At 40.0% G+C, this 20310-nt stretch overlaps 1 protein-coding gene across 1 annotated transcript; it reads right to left on the reverse strand.

Moving 5' to 3' along the window:
* Positions 1-6534: 6534 nt before the first annotated feature.
* Positions 6535-19041, reverse strand: snupn (snurportin 1). Its single transcript, XM_047387737.1, has 9 exons — positions 18886-19041; positions 17676-17840; positions 15871-16054; positions 15548-15652; positions 12839-12935; positions 9019-9116; positions 8764-8841; positions 7571-7651; positions 6535-7462 (listed from the first exon to the last, which is right to left on the reverse strand). Exons 1-9 carry the CDS (start codon positions 18891-18893, stop codon positions 7142-7144), a joined length of 1137 nt encoding a protein of 378 aa, XP_047243693.1. The 5' UTR covers positions 18894-19041; the 3' UTR covers positions 6535-7141.
* Positions 19042-20310: the final 1269 nt, after the last annotated feature.

The raw sequence follows: 20310 nt of genomic DNA on the forward strand, positions 1-20310 counted from the left end.
AACTGAGTAAATATTTGAACAGGTCGTGTTGATCCCAAACAGCCCAGTAAGCCAGCAGCATCTTGGTTCCAGACCAATGAGATTAACTTTTTTTTTGAACAATCTAATCTTTCTTTTCCTGGTTTTTTGTAGATCAGTGACAAGTTTGATCTTTTTTTTTTCCTTGATGCTTTTAATTTGGAATAAAATGTTCTATTTTCCCAATTCATTTGTGAACATGGAAATAAAAAAAATGACCCAATAGTAATTTTTGGCTTTACTTTTGAACACAACTCTATATGTCTGCTGTGTACATACTGCATCACAACACCACTCTCAACATTGTAATGAAACATTACTAATTCATGAAACATGCCAGTTTTATGAGTATGTCTTTCCGTAATAGGATATTACAGTAATAGCAGTTTAATTAAGGAAGTTGCCTGCTCATCCATTCCAAAGGCTATATTATAATTTACAGGAATTGTATGACATGGTAATGAAAAAATGCCCAACAGTATGATGAAGCCTAAGACGGGTCTCCGTAGGAAGATTACAGGCTACTGATGAACTGTATTAATTTAACGAGGTTAGCTCAAGTGCAGCCAGGACATTACATTTCCTGAAAGACTATTATTGGTTGGCCCCAGGTCATACTTAGATGTGTTTTAATGAGACTGTAAAAGTAATGTGATGTAAAACAGGTTTCTCACTGCCGTGCTCTGCCTCCACATATAGATGGAAACCAGCAGCCCATTAGTTTGTGAGCTTTTCTTTCTTCTGATATAAAGGTGGACAATGTCAGGTACACCCACTATGTTTATTTTCCTTTTCCAGAAAGAACAAGATCCGACAATACACGATCTGTAAATAAGGAGACGTGGGAAAGTCTAGCTTGAAAACAAAAGGGAAGAGGGAGTGGACAACAATGGGCTTCCTTTCAGAGCAACCCACATCACATCCTTGGGGGGAAAATGTGATTGGCAAACCCTTAGCCCTACCTACAGAGTATCACTCTTAAAAAACTAATTAAGTGTACGAAATATTTAGGACAAAACGGCCTATTATTATTTCAGTGCGAGTCGGAAAACACAGCAAAGGAACAAACAGTAATGGGACGCTGTCAGAAAATTAATAATCTGCTATTGGTCATACAGTATATCATTCCAGCCCAGAAGCATATACAGGTCCTTCTCAAAATATTAGCATATTGTGATAAAGTTAATTATTTTCCATAATGTCATGATGAAAATTTAACATTCATATATTTTAGATTCATTGCACACTAACTGAAATATTTCAGGTCTTTTATTGTCTTAATACGAATGATTTTGGCATACAGCTCATGAAAACCCAAAATTCCTATCTCACAAAATTAGCATATTTAATCCGACCAATAAAAGAAAAGTGTTTTTAATACAAAAAACGTCAACCTTCAAATAATCATGTACGGTTATGCACTCAATACTTGGTCAGGAATCCTTTTGCAGAAATGACTGCTTCAATGCGGCGTGGCATGGAGGCAATCAGCCTGTGGCACTGCAGAGGTCTTATGGAGGCCCAGGATGCTTCGATAGCAGCCTTTAGCTCATCCAGAGTGTTGGGTCTTGAGTCTCTCAACGTTCTCTTCACAATATCCCACAGATTCTCTATGGGGTTCAGGTCAGGAGAGTTGGCCGGCCAATTGAGCACAGTGATACCATGGTCAGTAAACCATTTACCAGTGGTTTTGGCACTGTGAGCAGGTGCCAAGTCATGCTGAAAATGAAATCTTCATATCCATAAAGCTTTTCAGCAGATGGAAGCATGAAGTGCTCCAAAATCTCCTGATAGCTAGCTGCATTAACCCTGACCTTAATAAAACACAGTGGACCAACACCAGCAGCTGACACGGCACCCCAGACCATCACTGACTGTGGGTACTTGACACTGGACTTCTGGCATTTTGGCATTTCCTTCTCCCCAGTCTTCCTCCAGACTCTGGCACCTTGATTTCCGAATGACATGCAGAATTTGCTTTCATCCGAAAAAAGTACTTTGGACCACTGAGCAACAGTCCAGTGCTGCTTCTCTGTAGCCCAGGTCAGGCGCTTCTGCCGCTGTTTCTGGTTCAAAAGTGGCTTGACCTGGGGAATGTGGCACCTGTAGCCCATTTCCTGCACACGCCTGTGCACGATGGCTCTGGATGTTTCTACTCCAGACTCAGTCCACTGCTTCCGCAGGTCCCCCAAGGTCTGGAATCGGCCCTTCTCCACAATCTTCCTCAGGGTCCGGTCACCTCTTCTCATTGTGCAGCATTTTCTGCAACACGTTTTCCTTCCCACAGACTTCCCACTGAGGTGCCTTGATACAGCACTCTGGGAACAGCCTTTTCGTTCAGAAATTTCTTTCTGTGTCTTACCCTCTTGCTTGAGGGTGTCAATAGTGGCCTTCTGGACAGCAGTCAGGTCGGCAGTCTTACCCATGATTGGGGTTTTGAGTGATGAACCAGGCTGGGAGTTTTAAAGGCCTCAGGAATTTTTTGCAGGTGTTTAGAGTTAACTCGTTAATTCAGATGATTAGGTTCATAGCTCGTTTAGAGACCCTTTTAATGATATGCTAATTTTGTGAGATAGGAATTTTGGGTTTTCATGAGCTGTATGCCAAAATCTTCCGTATTAAGACAATAAAAGACCTGAAATATTTCAGTTAGTGTGCAATGAATCTAAAATATATGAATGTTAAATTTTCATCATGACATTATGGAAAATAATGAACTTTATCACAATATGCTAATATTTTGAGAAGGACCTGTATGTGCCTACAAGTCATATTAATACACTGCTTAAAAAAATAAAGGGAACACTTAAACAACACAATATAACTCAAAGTAAATCAAACGTGTGTGAAATCAAACTGTCCACTTAGGAAGCAACACTGATTGACAATTAATTTCACTGCTGTTGTGCAAATGGAATAGACAACAGGATGCTAAACTTTCTTTAGCATCTGACGTACACTATATTGCTAAAAGTAATTTGCTCACCTGTCCAAATCACTGAATTTGTTTGTTCCAAACGCTTCCATGGACACAGATGTATAAAATCTTGCACCTTGGCATGCAGACTGCTTCTACCAACATTTGCTGAAGAATGGATTGCTTCCAGGAGCTCATTGTACTCCAGCGTGGGACGATCATAGGATGCCAACGAGCTTGTTCAAAAATATCGTTCCTATGAAGTATTCCACAGTCAACTGTTAGTGGTGTTATAACAAAGTCGAAATGATCGGGATCCAACGCACAAAGTGGCAGGCTTTGCCACAACAATTTGATGATCCGAATCATGTGGGAACAGTTTCTGTTCCAACATGGCTGTTCACTGATACACAAAGCAAGGTCCATTAGGATATGGATGAGAGTGTTTTTTGTGGAAGAACCTGACTGCCTGCACAGAGTCCTGACTTTAGTTCGATAGAACACCTTTAGGATGACTTACAGTAGAGACTGCAAGCCAGGCCTTCTTTTCCAACATTAGTGTCTGACCTCACAAATGCGATTTGGGATCCCTGTCTTGCTACAACACAAAATTCTCAATTTGAATTGAGCTGAATTAAGTTAATCCTCCCCTGTTATTTCATCCACCCTAAGCAGTTTTCCTAAGCTACTGTCATATGTGTTCTCTTTTTTTAACCTATCAAACACAATAGGGCGGTAAGCACAAAAACACGATTAAATTGTATCTCACAACAATATCCTGTTTTGACAGGTGCCGGAGAATAACGAGGTGTCACGAAACAGCGTTTTTACATGGAGAACAGAGAGACCTCAAATACATGTGAGCCTATGTGTGGGAGATGGTGAGCACTCTCAGTGAAGCAGCTGTGGATCAACAGGTGCTCAGTTCCTGGAAAGTGATGGGTGCTGCTGAGTCATATCTGGGTTCCTGCAATAACCACGCGGCTCGGTTTGCTATCTTTCGGTTTAGAGCACTCTGAAGTCTAAAGCTCTGACATCCGACTGTACTCTATGAATGGTTTTCTCTGAATTGCAACACTTTCTATATGAAACTTCTGCTGGAAATGTTGTTCTTCCTATAGATTTAAAAAAAAAAATGCGATTAAAAACACAGCCCATGTTGTTACCTGGATAGTTGCTTTAAAATGAATTTAAAAACAAACATATGGCAACACTTAGAACATGTTAGCAAACCTTTTCCTGTGCACCTTCCTCCACTAACATTTCCACAGTGACTTATCCCCACAGAAGGTGTTTGAACATATTTTCATAGCTTAATGTTCCGCGTAGGTGGTGAGAGCACTTCTGATACCATCATAGGGGCAAAACATGGAGAAAATAGTCAACATTTTCCTTTTTTTCAGCACAGAAAAAGTGAGATGTGTCATCTTCTGGCAACATATCACACTAGTTTATTAAGATTGCTAGTGGTGCACATGGTTGTGACCTCATTTTCTACAGTAAAAGCTGTTTGTGTGCCTGGACTGCACTAAACTAGCTACCTTAAAAATGAATAAAAACATGTCTATATATGCATCTATGTCTTGCAGTGAGCTGATCTTGCTGAACAATTTTTAAAATTGAGTCTTTAGAGACAAAATAGGCCTAAGATTATATTGCAGGGAATGTAAGCAAGATACATTTTTGTGATTCTGTATGCTGGCTTCCTAACATGAACTAATTAGCTTGGAAGCGCTAGCAGACCCAAAACATCTGATGTGGACTGAATCTGTTTCACATAGCGTCCTGATATTCTCGTTTCATTTTCCTTTTGAATTAGTTGTCTAGCTATGTGGTTATTGTTAGCTGTTATTTTAAAAGTGCTTTTCACCATATTTTAATTCGATCACCACTTGTTAAATGTGTTAGCTCGAATGACAACTAAGATCACGTCGCAACTCCGTCTTACACTTTCAGGTCTATTCATTGTGACAAATTTCTGCGGGGTTATTAAAATGGCACAGTGCAGGACAGAGGAGAAATGAAGTTCATTAGGTCTGCTGATGTGCATAGGTGTCAGTACCGAGTCATGGCGTATCATCCACTGGAACATCAGTAACATCTTGCTCACATTCCAACAGGCAGGTGGTGGGGAAAAAAAAGGTTTTACATTCAAACCACTTTTTAAACACAAAACACAGCCCTTAATTTTTGTCTGGCTTATTCAGGACATAGTACCTTGCAAATGTTTTACCACCCTTTGAATTAATATTTTTTCATGTTAAGACCACAAATTTTAATGTTCTACTGGGGTTTTTCGTGATAGACCAAAGAAGTGCTTGTGAAATGTGGATTAAAAAAAAAAACATTCAAGTATTTTTGTACAAATATGCTAAAAGGTTGAAATCTGTATCATGATTATGCATTTGGTTCAATCTATTGTCTAAAAATGGAAAGAGTATGGCACAACGGCAACCTTTCCAAGGCATGGCTGCCCCCAGAAAACCCCATGGAAACTCTGGAGGAGCGGCAGGGATCCAAAGCTCAGGTGGAAGGATCTGTTGACACGAGAACTATTAGTCGTGCATTTCACAAATCTGACCTTTGTGGAAGGGTGGCATAAAGACAGTGATTGATAAAAGCAAGGCATAAGAAGTCTTGTTTGAAGTTTGATGCAAGCCATGTAGGAAACACATACAAGAAGGTGCTACGGTCAAATAACACTAAGATGGAAGTGTTTCGGCTATAAGCGAAATGGTACGTGTGGATGAAAAGTAACACTACGCAGCACCCACAACATACTATCGCCAGGGTAAAACACGGGGATGGCAGCATCATGCTTTTCTTCACAATGGACAGGGATGCTGATTAGAGGTGATGACAAGATGGAAACAGCTGAATACAGGGCAACTCTGGAGGAAAACTTGTTACAAGCTTCTAAAGACTTGAGACAGGAGTAGAAGTTTAACTTCCAGGAAGACTATAAGATACAGCCAGAGCTCCACAGGAATGGTTTAAGTAAACACATATTCATCTGTTAGAATCGCCACGAAAAGTCCTGGCCTAAATCTGCGGGAAGATTTAACTGATGTCCAAAGATGCTGTCCTTCCAGTTTGACTGAATTTGAGCTTTTGCTAAGAAGACTGAGCAAACATTTCAAACCCCAAAAGGCTTGCAGCTATAACTGTGGAGATAAGTGGTTCTACAAAGTACTATGTCAGAGGGCCTGAAAGCAAATGCACACAGCCAGTTTGTGGTTTTTATCTGTTACAAAGTTAAACCAAGTATCTTTTTCCTTTTTTTTCACATTTATGCACTACTCTGTGTTGGTATATCACATAGAAACTCAATTCAGTTCAAGGGGTTTACCTACTTTTGCAAGCCACTGCACTAATATAGGAGGATTAGTTCTAGTTTTGTTATTGTAATCCATACAGCTGCACAGTGCAATGAGATAAAGTTAAAAGGATAGATTAAAAGAACCCTCAGGTCACAGCATCTGAATGAGCCACTGCCATCAATAAACCTTTACTAATTATGACGTAGCTTCTAGTATTTGAATGTTTGAATATTTTCATGGTTTGAGTAATTAATAAATGTAAAGAAATGGCACACGCAATTCTTTTCTGGATTTAATTGGAAAATATGAGGACATATAAAAAACATTTAAAACATCCCGTGGAAACATGTAGAAACTGTTAGTAAAAGCCATTTATTTAGAAATTTGCACTAAAATGATTCAATTTAACATTCATCTATAAAAGTCAGTCACAGATGCTAATCAGCAATTGACAGGAGACTGTCATTCAACACACTGGCAGCTCAGCATGCAGACTTTGCTTTGCTGAACTAATGACCTGCTAAAACTGCGTGTTCTGCTGAGTAGACATGAACAGCACTTGCAGAAAACCCACAGACGGTAATGATGACATGTTTTATGCACGGTTCATCCACAATGAAAATTCACAGAGCACCAAGACATTCCTTCAGCACAAATTTGCAGTGCTGCATTTTTTTGTCTTAGCTTCTGAAGGTACAACGTGTGCATGTCAGTACGCAGCACAGCTCAACTAATCTGCACTCCGAAGGCATCCAGAGCAGTGCTGGAGTAAAAGTAGCCATGCTTTGCCACTAGTCCTTCAACAGACATTCTAAAAGAGCTTCAGGTCGACTGTCAACACATAGGAACCCTAAATTAACATTTTGCTTCTGGTTAATCCTCCCGCTCACATTTCCATATTTGTGTCCTTTATTGGCTTCTGATTCAAGAAGTTCAAGGTGTCCTTACTGTCCTGGCTTGGAGTAGACAGGTACTCCAACTCATAGCCACCGCTTCTGTTGGCGGGGCGGACTTCACTAGATGCTTTTTTGTGTTCCAGGATCTGCTGCAGCTGCTGGCTGGCGTACTCCGGCTTGGTGGTGAGGGGTCCTACAGGAACCTCCATACTTAGGATATCTGTGACCATGTAGGGGCGAAGCCAGCCAACCAGTGGGGTGCTCCCAGGGGTGTAGTGGGTCTGCCGGTGGTAGAAGAGAAGTCCATCCACCTGCAGAGCACCAAGAAAAAATAGCTGTAAAATGTACTTTTTATATCACATTACATAACAAATGAAGAATAATTTGAGAAAGAAAAATGGTTTAAGATCTGTTCTTACACTGAAGCTATACTCGGCTGCCAGAGCTTTCCGAATGGATTCTGCTGTGCAGTCGGTGTTTTGAAGACTCATAAACCGAAACTGTTGGACCAAAGACAACAGAACCAGGTTACCCTCATTTTATTTCCAAACTACTTGTCTTTTTGTCAAAATCCCCAAATTATTTAGCCCCTACTAGGCTGTGCCACAAAAACAGCTGATTATCACTTGAACTTTGAATTTACAGGTTCATTCCAACTTCTGCAAAGCCTCTTAATCAATAAAATATCTCTCTCTTTGCTTTGTTAGTGATTTTCATACAATAGCTTATTTTCCCTGGCCAACAAAACATGTGTTGCTGGTATTAAAAAGTTTGGTACTGTGTCCCACCCCTCTTTAAACGTGCCTTTAGCAGCATCCTCGTTCAATACACTAACAACATAAACTGATGGCTCATGTTCCGACTATCTAAACTAATAGACAGCGTCACGGCTGTACCTAGTTTCTGTTACCGTGTGGAAATCTGCTGTAGTCAGTGAGTGAGATCTGTGGGCTTGCATGTTCAAATGAAACTGCAGCTTAATATATTCTGTCAGGTCCAAGTTTAAATTAAATTAGATATAGCCAAATTAGTGAAGATTGAAGATTTCGCTAGCTGACCTGCTTAAACAGAACGATGATTTTAGCAAAGAGGAACACCAGAATTGTAGTGCCTTCAGGAGAGCCGCAAACAAAAAGCGTGACTAGGCAACTTTTCTATGCAATTTTCCCACTAGTTTAGCTTTCTGACAACTAAAACATGAACAGATGTGAATAAGAGCAGCTTTTTGAAAGTTCAGCCACACTGAGCTACAGTTTATGAGTGAGGAGGACAGCAGAGAATTAAAGAGATGAAAATAAGCTGTCAAAGACCTGGTTTCAATAGATGACAAAAACTATTTATTAATTGTCACATAACATCATAATTAAAACAGTATTTGTAGACTTTAATCTGCTAAAGTAGCCAAAACTAACTCATATTAGGGCTGGGAACTTAGTTCAGATTGTTTAGCTCTATGAACGTGAGATAATTCAGTTTAATGGTGTAACTAAACTTAGAACTAGTTATAAATAAGGATGAACTGGCACAACACAGTTCAGACCATAGTTTGTTAAACGTGAAATAGTAGATCTGACAAGAGAAGAAGAGCCTTTATTTTGGTGCAAATACCCACAGGGTTGCGTTTGGCAATCTCTGATAAGCCATCCGTCTCCTGGACCTTCGACTGGAGCCAGTAGAAGCGAAACTCAGTCTGTCGGTAAAAAAGCAAGCACTCTAAACAACAAAAGAAATTTAGAAGTTTTCTTTCACATTCTAAGCCAATAGTATGAGCAATATGGCCCAAAACATATGTCTGAGTCTTTATTTTAACTAGATAAACAGTTGGACGAGCGTTCCTCGATTGTTGAAAATTAGAAGAAAGTCTTACTGGGCAGTCATAGACTGGATGACCTCTCCAACACATGACATCCAAGATGTAGTAGGTTCTGTCCACATCACTGTAAATGCAGTCCAAGATTGTGTAGTCTACATAGAAAGAAGACAAGTGATAATTTCATGAAAAAAAGTCCACCTGTACAGACTTTATTCCCAATCTTAGAACTCTTCAGGCTCCCACAGAGACGGCCGTACTTGACTCCGTAGGCGTCTACAGGTCCCTCTCAAAATATTAGTATATTGTGATAAAGTTCTTTATTTTCAATAATGTCATGATAAAAATTTAACATTCATATATTTTAGATTCATTGCACACTAACTGAAATATTTCAGGTCTTTTATTGTCTTAATACGGATGATTTTGGCATACAGCTCATGAAAACCCAAAATTCCTATCTCACAAAATTAGCATATCATTAAAAGGGTCTCTAAACGAGCTATGAACCTAATCATCTGAATCAACGAGTTAACTCTAAACACCTGCAAAAGATTCCTGAGGCCTTTAAAACTCCCAGCCTGGTTCATCACTCAAAACCCCAATCATGGGTAAGACTGCCGACCTGACTGCTGTCCAGAAGGCCACTATTGACACCCTCAAGCAAGAGGGTAAGACACAGAAAGAAATTTCTGAACGAAAAGGCTGTTCCCAGAGTGCTGTATCAAGGCACCTCAGTGGGAAGTCTGTGGGAAGGAAAAAGTGTGGCAGAAAACGCTGCACAACGAGAAGAGGTGACCGGACCCTGAGGAAGATTGTGGAGAAGGGCCGATTCCAGACCTTGGGGGACCTGCAGAAGCAGTGGACTGAGTCTGGAGTAGAAACATCCAGAGCCACCGTGCACAGGCGTGTGCAGGAAATGGGCTACAGGTGCCGCATTCCCCAGGTCAAGCCACTTTTGAACAAGAAACAGCGGTAGAAGCGCCTGACCTGGGCTACAGAGAAGCAGCACTGGACTGTTGCTCAGTGGTCCAAAGTACTTTTTTTGGATGAAAGCAAATTCTGCATGTCATTTGGAAATCAAGGTGCCAGAGTCTGGAGGAAGACTGGGGAGAAGGAAATGCCAAAATGCCAGAAGTCCAGTGTCAAGTACCCACAGTCAGTGATGGTCTGGGGTGCCGTGTCAGCTGCTGGTGTTGGTCCACTGTGTTTTATCAAGGGCAGGGTCAATGCAGCTAGCTATCAGGAGATTTTGGAGCACTTCATGCTTCCATCTGCTGAAAAGCTTTATGGAGATGAAGATTTCATTTTTCAGCACGACCTGGTACCTGCTCACAGTGCCAAAACCACTGGTAAATGGTTTACTGACCATGGTATCACTGTGCTCAATTGGCCTGCCAACTCTCCTGACCTGAACCCCATAGAGAATCTGTGGGATATTGTGAAGAGAACATTGAGAGACTCAAGACCCAACACTCTGGATGAGCTAAAGGCTGCTATCGAAGCATCCTGGACTTCCATAAGACCTCAGCAGTGCCACAGGCTGATTGCCTCCATGCCACGCCGCATTGAAGCAGTCATTTCTGCCAAAGGATTCCCGACCAAGTATTGAGTGCATAACTGTACATGATTATTTGAAGGTTGACGTTTTTTGTATTAAAAACACTTTTCTTTTATTGGTCGGATTAAATATGCTAATTTTGTGAGATAGGAATTTTGGGTTTTCATGAGCTGTATGCCAAAATCATCCGTATTAAGACAATAAAAGACCTGAAATATTTCAGTTAGTGTGCAATGAATCTAAAATATATGAATGTTACATTTTCATCATGACATTATGGAAAATAATGAACTTTATCACAATATACTAATATTTTGAGAAGGACCTGTACTTTAGGCGGACTCAGAGCGGACTTCCTCCCGACACATCCGCACAAAGCTACATTTTTATGACCGTGTACGCATAGTTGGTGTCACACAACAAACTGCTTGGTGCCAAAAAGCTTCACATTCTATATGTTGCACACTGCTCCGGGCAAACAGTCACCAGGACTCGCAGTGTCACTGCCACTCTCTGCGCTGAACTGACAGCTCTATTCCCCTACTTCGTCCATAGGTGGCTTATATACCACTGCATTTTTTTTTTCACCGGCCATATTTTTTCACTTTCATTTTGAAAATCAGTAAGACCACAAACATCCAGTCACTTTTAACTCAAAACAGACCTGGGCACACCCAAGGATTAAACTTGGTCAGATACAGCAGGTGTTTCTGAAGAAAGTTCTCCTTTTCTAGACCAGAGGTGGCCAACTGGTTCAGCATCAACAGCCAGAATAAAATCCAGTAGCACTGCAAAGGGCCGCACAACAAAATGTCCTCACTTTTGAAATAACTCAAATGCCTTATAACATAAACCTAAACAGTTTTTAACATTTTCATATCAGATTTTCTTATTCCTTAACTGACTACTTGAAAATCCTGGGTGTCATCGACTAACAAGAGGGATAAGCTGCACTGCAGCCTTACAGTGACCTTAGCCGTGACTAAATCTGGCTAAACTAATTTTAAAACAGATGAATAGATCTCAGTAGATGAGTAGTTGAGGCTGTGAATGTTTTTTTCTCCCGGTGTGTGTTACGGCGTACATGTGTGCGTCAACAAGCGAAAAATACTTGAGTTATGAGGTGATAGAACTTTCTATTCTAATCGTGCTCCCCCTAGTGGATCAGTTGAGGTAACTGCTATAAAAATGGCTGAAATGCAGACCTGTGTACATCCTTGCTGGATAAAGAGGTCGCAGGCTAAAGTCAAACTTTTTTTGAAACAAATAATTTTTCAAAACAAAATATCCCACAAACTGCTGTTAAATTGATAACCTAGACAGATCAGTCAAGCCGCCGCGAGCCACACTAGACATGAACACTTGCCACATGCGGTTTGCGAGTCGCACGTTTGCCACTCCTGTTCTAGACAAACAAAATAGAAAAACATTCGACCCAGAAACTTTGAAACCTGTCCATTTTTATTTTACTGAGACAAACAGTCGAGACTTGTTTTAGGACCTTCAATAATTTGTTCCTTACTACTTTATTTCATTAAAATAATGCTTGTTTACCATGACCCCGTCCTCAGAGTACTTTTGCTCTGAAGTCGTAACTGGGAAGTCGGAGTTTAAATTTGTGAAATGCACGACTAATAGTTCTCATGTCAACAGATCGTTCCACCTGAGCTTTGGATACCTGCCGCTCCTCCAGAGTTTCCATGAGGTTCTTCTCTGAGCTCTTAACGTTCTAGTTTCCTGCTTGTTTTTGTTCATATTGCTGGCAACGGTAACAGCAGTCTTACAACAATAACAATAACACTGTTCTACGCGGTATAGCATGCATATAAACAGCGCTGAAACATCTTGTCTTATAAACACTAAAGAGTAGTATATACATACAACTGCTAAAAACAGTCAAAGCCATCTTGAATGCAGAAGTTACGGCCATCTTGCCCTGACTTTCAGACTTGTAATTCAGACTTTCGGGGGCATTCCAGTTGAAATTTCCCACTCGGAGGACGGAAATTCCGACTTCCGAGTATAGATGGAATGGACCATTTCAACTTGATGAATCTGGCCCGCAATGCATTAAGTTTGGACCCAAGTGGTGTATGTTACTCCATCACCGGCAGCCAGCAGGCTTCTTGACTGAATGTGGAGGTGGAGTCTTTCTCTGTGACTGTCACAATCAAAGGTATGTCTCACCAGGCTTTTAAACGTAATAAATGTACAGCTAGACTGAAGAAGTGTTGTGTTTGTGAAACACTGATTTTTGTAAAAACTGAGTGGCCTATCGCAGTAACCCCCGCCACTCTAAACAACAGGCTCACTCACCTTTTCCCATGGCTGAGTTCTGTCTGTTCCCACCGGGCAGCAGGGAAGGGAAGCGGTTCACACAATAGCCACTTTTAGTGTACGCTGCAGTGGAACCCTGTAAAACACACACACAACCCAGAAGAGAAGAGAGAAATGTTATTGTTCATGTGCTGGAACCCACAGTTCTACCAGTGCAAGAATCAAAGAGCTAACAGAGATGCCGGATATGAAACAATCCTTGAAACGTTTGAGTATTTTTACTGTTAAAATAGGTTCCTTGCATGCACATTCACTGTTACAGTTACTCTTTAACACATTTCCTCCAGTGTGTAAAGGGAAGGAGGCAGCAAAACTATCCACTGTTGAGGAAACGGTCTGATTGCACTCTGCATATTTACTCACAGATTAAACTGATGTTTGAACAGGATTCAAGAAGAAATTGGTATTACAGTAGCCAATATTATCACAAACCTTGGAAAAAACTAATTATGAATAATGATCACCTTTCCAACCATCAGAGGTTTACAATTTCTCTTCTGCAAATACAAGCTGAATGGCTTTGAGGGGAACAGCTTAAATCTGTGAATCCTGAATTAAAAAACAGCCAACATCCTTCCAGCATTACAAGCAGGAGGAGGAAAACATCTCATACTGCAGCCAGTCACAGAGATACTGCAGGGATATGTGACAGAACATGACAGAAGGGCTTCGTTGGAAAGTGGCAGTAAAATACAAATAACGATTTGAAAGAGAGAGTCAGTAAATTGTAGAATGAACTTTACAATTACATTTTTTTGACACTTCTGCTAATTTTTCTCAGCAAAACAGCTCATGCTCAGTCAGACTTCACATCATTACTATAATCTTAACACGGATTCTTAATAAGATTCGGGTCTGGACTTTAACTAGGCCATTCCAACACATGAATAGGCTTTGATTTAGACCACTCCACCGTAGCTCTGGCTGTATGTTTAGGGTTATCCTGCTGCAGTTTTTCTTTGTTTCTTTCCTTCCACCTTTCATTCAAGTCTGACCAGCTTTCCTGTCCCTGCTGAAGAAAAACCTCCTCATAGCATTATGTGTGCCAACAGCATGCGTCACCATGGGGACCCCAGTTAAAGTTCAACTCTGGTCTCGTCTAACTCGAGCACCTTATTTCACGTTTGCTGTGTCCCCTACATGGCTCGTGGCGAACTGCACTCTGGACTTCTAATGTCTTTCAAGAATGGATTTATTTTCTGCACCACCAGCAGTTGTCCTGTTCTCACCTTCTCTCTGGGAGATGTTCAAAGCTGGGGAATATCGTTTTATAACTTTGCGCCACTTTCAACTTGATAGAAGCTTTATCTCCGTCCTGCTTACGGTGTTCTTGATTCTTCATGATGCTGATCGGTAACGTTCTTTAACAAACCTTTCTGTCACATAAAGGTTTATGTTTGGAACATAATAAAATATGAAAACGTTCACTTCTTATTTAGCCAAACAGAGGAATTTACGGAAAGCAAGGAGCTGTCTGAGAAATGCATCACAACAAATGTCTCACGGTAATAAAAAAAAAAGAATTCCCCTTAAAAGGACTGTTTTGCTTAGTAAGCTTTAAAATTTTCCACAAAAAGAACTACTCTCCACACTCCTAAAAAACCCTTTCACATCCTCAATGTGGTCAACATTTTCTGCTTTGTCTACCATCTCACTGCCAGCTGAAAAAAGGAGCACGCCGCTTTTGGCTTAAAAGGCATAATATAATATTGTGCACCAATAAATACTCTTGTATTCGAGTACTCTTATTGAGCCCCATCCCAAACGCAGCATCTCATTGTGTTTTGTTTTTCAGGAACCGTACGGACACAGCCGGCCAAAGCTGACAGGGGATCAGTAAACAATTGTACATTCTTGGCGAGGTGGTGATCTGAAACCTGCTATTCCTGCAGCCAACTGAGCACGCTCTGTACTGAGACAAAAAGCTCAGAATCCGCCGCGACTTCTCAGCGTTGGATCGAACTCATTCAGATTCCAGAGGCGACAGAACATCTCTGCTGTTTCTGTGTGACTTGGTAAATGTTCCTGACGGTTTGATGCGGAACTGTTTCAGAGCTGGTCGTTGAGATCACGAAGGAGGAACCGGTCTGCCGTGAAAACATCACGGGGCAAGATAAAACAAGAACGTTTTAGGGCAGAGTAGCGAAAAAAAAAAAAAAAGTTTTTTAATTATACATAGACCCAACATATTTTATTGGGAGAGAAAAACTGAGAATATTCATTTTGACTGGTGTAAAATATCTGGACATAATAACAGAAAGTCGTCTTTTTTCCCTGTTAGGTGCATTTATTTTATAGGATATTTGCAATAATTAGAAGGATTAGTTTAAAAAAACTTAAAAGAAGGATTAGTTTAACGTCTGATTTCACTTCCACAGACTCATTTAGAAGACGCTCATGTTGAACAAAGAGCTTATTAAAAGAAGTGCTTATTTTCATTTGATTTCACAACCATCGAGCATCCGAATCAGAAATGTTTCCTTTTCAACCTGCTGCACATAAACCATCCTGACTTCCTTAGTTTTTATTTACCGCTGATGGAAAACCAATAAAAATCTTCTTCTGGAAACATCTGTCAGTAAATGTGACTTTATTTGCCAATGTAAAGACAACAGCTTCCTGACCTTCTCCAACCTTAGACTCAGAAACAAAGTAGAAGGTGTTGAACAAGATGAGACACATGCCTACCTTGGAGGCAACAATCAGAGATCTTTTCCCCACAGGACAGACCACCATCAGCCAATCCGTGTCCAGATCTGGTGGGACATCCACCAACCACTCTGACAGCATGAGCTGAGGGAGAAATCAGAAACCCATCAATGCTGCCCTGAAGGAAATTAATGTTTAGAAACGGCAAATAGAGATTTAGAAAAAAAGACTGAGACAAAGAAGCAGAGCACTAACTGTAGGACTCCACTGCCCTCTGTTGGACACTGCTGTTACACATAATGAGCTGCCCCTCTCAGCAATAAAGGGGATTCATTTTGGTTGCCAAACACTTCACTAATGACCTGGTTTGCATAATGCTTGGGCAGCTTCCTCCTCTCTAACTCCATCTCCTCCTCCTCTGTGCTGTCCTCCAGTTTCCGTGCCCTGTTCTCCTGCTGCTCCATGTCGTCTTCCCCGTCGCTGTCTGCCCCCGTCCAGTCCCCATCAGCCAAGCGCCGTGCATGGTTGACATAGTTTAACCTTTTACTGGGATTTCAAGAGGAAAAATGATTTACAGATAGATTTGCCTTTGGAATGTTGTCAGCAAAGCACAGTGGTGTATTTCAGACACATGGCCGTGTTTCCTGGTCATTGAAAAAGAGTTGAAATGTCAACTTCCCGACTTTAAAAACAATTATATTTAGCAGCGTTGCCGTGTCGATCACTCGGATCACATGTAAGTAGTGACCCTTCATCAGGGAAAATAAACTAACATTACAAAGTACAAGTACTTTAGAACTAAAATATAAAAGCCCAGCACCTGCTAGAAGTTTACATTCGCTCACCATGGGAATGAATGACAGATAAAGTATCCAATTTTAATCAATACTTTCTATTTTCCAGGGGGAAATATGATACAATATATGATCAATGATTTTTAAAAACAAGTTTGAAAAAAATTGTGTTAGTTCTCTAATCAAACATCATACATAGAGGATAAAACACACACATAAACGGCCACTAATATTTGGATAAATGTCCCTCACCAAGTTGAACTTCGACCACACATGTTTTCTAGTCATCCAATAAACTTCTGACACAATTCTGGCTGCATATGTGATGACTGCTCTTTTGGGCAGCGGCAGAGTTTATTTCAATTAGTCCGTTTCCAGACACAAACCTATTTTTGAAGTATGTCCCATAAATGTTCAGTTGGGTCCATGTTAATCCGATTTATCCATTTGAACCCAGCTTGATTTGTGTTTGGAATTCTCATCTAGTTGGGACACTCAACTGTGTCCTAATTTAAGCTTCTTGCTGATGATTTAAGGTGATGTTAAATAATTTGGGTGAAAGTTGGCCTTTTTCATTATCCCACCCACCTTCTATAAATCACCAGTACCAGTGGCAACGAAACAGCCCCGCAGCATGACACTGCCACCAACTTACTTGGCAGCTGGTTTAGTGTTTTACCTTTACATGTCACACTGCTTCCAACCTTGTCCTCTTCTTTGTGACCGAATTACAGGCTGTTTTATTTGTTTTGTTCAGCACCCTCGCAGTCCATACTATGTTGATGTTAAACTTACTACACTCTGGGGAGTCACAATAGGATTTAAGCAGGTTCCAGGTCACAACAACCTGTTGGGATGCTCTTGAACTTTGGTCAGGTGGTTTGAGCATAGATGCTTACAACTTCCAGTAGGACAACAACCCAAATCACACATTAAAAACTTGTTTATGAATTAAGCCTCATGAATGGCCTCCCGATAGCGATGACCGCAACTCTTTTTAAAAGTTGTGAACTATGCTTAAACCCCGGGTCCATGCGAGGAAAGCAAAAAAAATTAAATAAACGCTACAAATAGTAGATGATACAAAAAAGCCTCTTACCTATCATTAGTAAGCATGTATGTAATTATATCTATAATATTTTATCTGTGGATTAAAAAAAAGGTTCAGAATACATTCAGACTAAGTGGTGTTTTATCATCATTTCATCAAGGATATAAAACAGTTCAAATGCATCAATAAAACCCCAAAATTAGTATGACATTCATGTCCCTCAAGAAAGCGCGTACACGTCTACCTTGTACTGCATATGGTATTACAGCTTGAGCTTTTAGTCAAGCATCAAAATAGGCATGATATGGATGGATGGGTTTACATTTTTTGCAGGTCAAGAAAACGCCGCCGTCGCTCACTCTGCTCCAGCACGCTGTACTTGCTCTTGTACTGAGCCAGCCGAGGGTGGGGGGCGGCTGTACTGTTAGGCTCCTTGGACACAGCAAAGCTGGATGTGAGGGCTGCGGTGAGGTCATCCATGGCGACACTGCAAATACGCAAGTGGTTAGATGTTTTTATCTCGTAGGCAAAAGGAAGATGAATTGCAGGAAAAATGTCTCTACACAGGCTTGAAATCAAAACAATGGAATTATTTGTGCAACACGTGAGTGATTCAATATCAAATCCAGGAGTGGTTTAAGGTATTCAAAGGTCTGGAAACTGTGTGTGGATGCTGGAACGCAAAAGCATCCAATAATAGATTAAGCTGGAGCTGTCGTGAGGCCAAATCAATGCCCAGTTATTCTGTTGTTTCAGTTGTTTGGGGAGGATGAACATCCTGGAGTGCTACCCAAACATCCTGAAAGTAAGACAGTTTTGCATTTAAAATTAGTCACAATTTCAGCCGTTTTAATGCAACAGGAAATATATATATATATATATATAAATATATATTACTAATAATATGCAGCCCTTATAAAAGTTTAGAAACCCATTTAGTCTGTAACCTTGGTTACAGATTAAAGGTGCATCAGTAATCTGGTCTGATTTATATAACTAATACCTGATTAATTTGCCATTGCTAGGTCGTAGTAACCATTTTAACAGGTAGCTTCAGCCTCTGTCAAATTATGGAAGTTGGGCCTAATTGATTCTTGTTTTTTGCATATAAAAGAAGACTTGAAACACCGTGAATGGAGAATGTAGTGAGGTCTAGAGTTAGAATTCTCTTTCAGGCTGAATTAGATCAAACTTTGACATTGACTATATGATAGGTCATTTTAAGAGATATACGTCAAACCCATAACACCCACACCACTACATCCGAAATACCTTCTAGTCTAGTAAAGAATCTAGATGGCATTTTAAATGAGAGGTAAAACCCCGGGATACTTCAATTCCAGACTGTTGCATGTAGCTAGCGGCTAGCTTCGACCGAAACCAGCTAACATGACAAGCTTGTTAGCAACTGTGACTCTAGAGGTCTACGGTGCTACTTTGATTTTCTATAACAAGCAGCATAATTTTAATAAACATTAGCCCATCAACTAGTGGTTATCTTACTTGTATAGCGAGCTAAATTAAACATTTACCTTGGCATTTAAGGAGGCGGCTGCTGATGCTACTGTTGCCGCTGCTAACACGTCACGCTGCTGTCATGTTTGCTGCCAGTAGGACTAATTAGATGGCCGACATATGAGGCATAAACTATTCCGGGGTTGTACAGTTTTGGTCGGATACTGACAATTTAACAGTGTTACGGTTGGACTAAAATATGTGGTTCATTTTTACATCTGTCACAGAAGACGCAGAAATTCAATTAAAGAAGTTATTAAAAATCTGTCCCTTAGAAATGTGAAACTCTTTTTACTACTTTAAACAAATGTTCAGTATTAAAAGTTAAAACATTGGGGTAAATTAAAACCACTGCATTCCCATACTTTTATTAATAACTAATTTTTTTTTTTATTACCTGAATATCTCACTTTCACAAGATATAGGTTTATTTCCTAAAAAATAATTAGCTCAAATCCCTAATAACTAGTAAGACATTAAGTAAAATCACTATTATTATGGTAGATTGTTATTATTATTAGTAGGCATAGTGGTAGTAGTATTATATCCTTTATCTATTTAGGTCAAATATTTTACCAAGATTAAAATCTATTTTTTAAAGAGACCAGGCCACACGGCAGAAGAATAAACAAAAAATGGTTAAGATACATAGGCCCTATAGTTACAAATACATTATATGCAATGACATATAATGTAATTACACACAGAATGATGTTTTTAAGCAAGTATTTCAGTTAATTGTGATGATTCTCCGCTTCCAGCTAAGGAAGGCACATTTATTACAGAGATGTGAGCTGTCATAAATGTAATATCAAACATACTTTTGATTAATAAATCAAAAGTATGTTTGATATTACTTAAAGGTGATTTTTTCAAAAGGTACTTTAATCTGACAGACGACCCTCATCGGAACGCGTATTCTAATTTATTGAATTTACCAAAAACAGTCACACTGACTGGGTGAACGTTTCCTTCAACCCATCAGCATTAACTTAAACTTTCACGAAGTGACCAGTTTTGATGACAGTTCCATTAAACGGAGATTCCATATTTAAAAGTGTTTTTTTTTTTTTCTAGAGATAAACTAATCTGGCATTTTCTGCCCAATACCAATTTTTTGTTTTCATTGACGTCTGACCTGCCCATTCCTTAAGATTTTTACTCATTCCGATATTTGTTCTAAGAACTAAAACACAAAAAACAGAAAGGTTTGCTACATGTTTTTTGATAGAGGTGAATCCAACAGAAAATGAACGGTTTCCCATCTATGCGTCAAAGTGCCCAAACCTTTCTGATAAGAAAAGAAGTACCAAAAGTATATAAAGGTTTTTTATACTATGATTTTGTGAGGGCCTGAATACACAGATTTTCCCTCACACGTTAAAATCTGTGCAGTGTGTTGTGCTCTGTTTCTCCTGCTTGGGGCGGTGTCGATCCTTTCC

This window comes from Girardinichthys multiradiatus, chromosome 2 (assembly GCF_021462225.1).
Source record: "Girardinichthys multiradiatus isolate DD_20200921_A chromosome 2, DD_fGirMul_XY1, whole genome shotgun sequence".
Lineage (NCBI taxonomy): Eukaryota > Metazoa > Chordata > Actinopteri > Cyprinodontiformes > Goodeidae > Girardinichthys > Girardinichthys multiradiatus.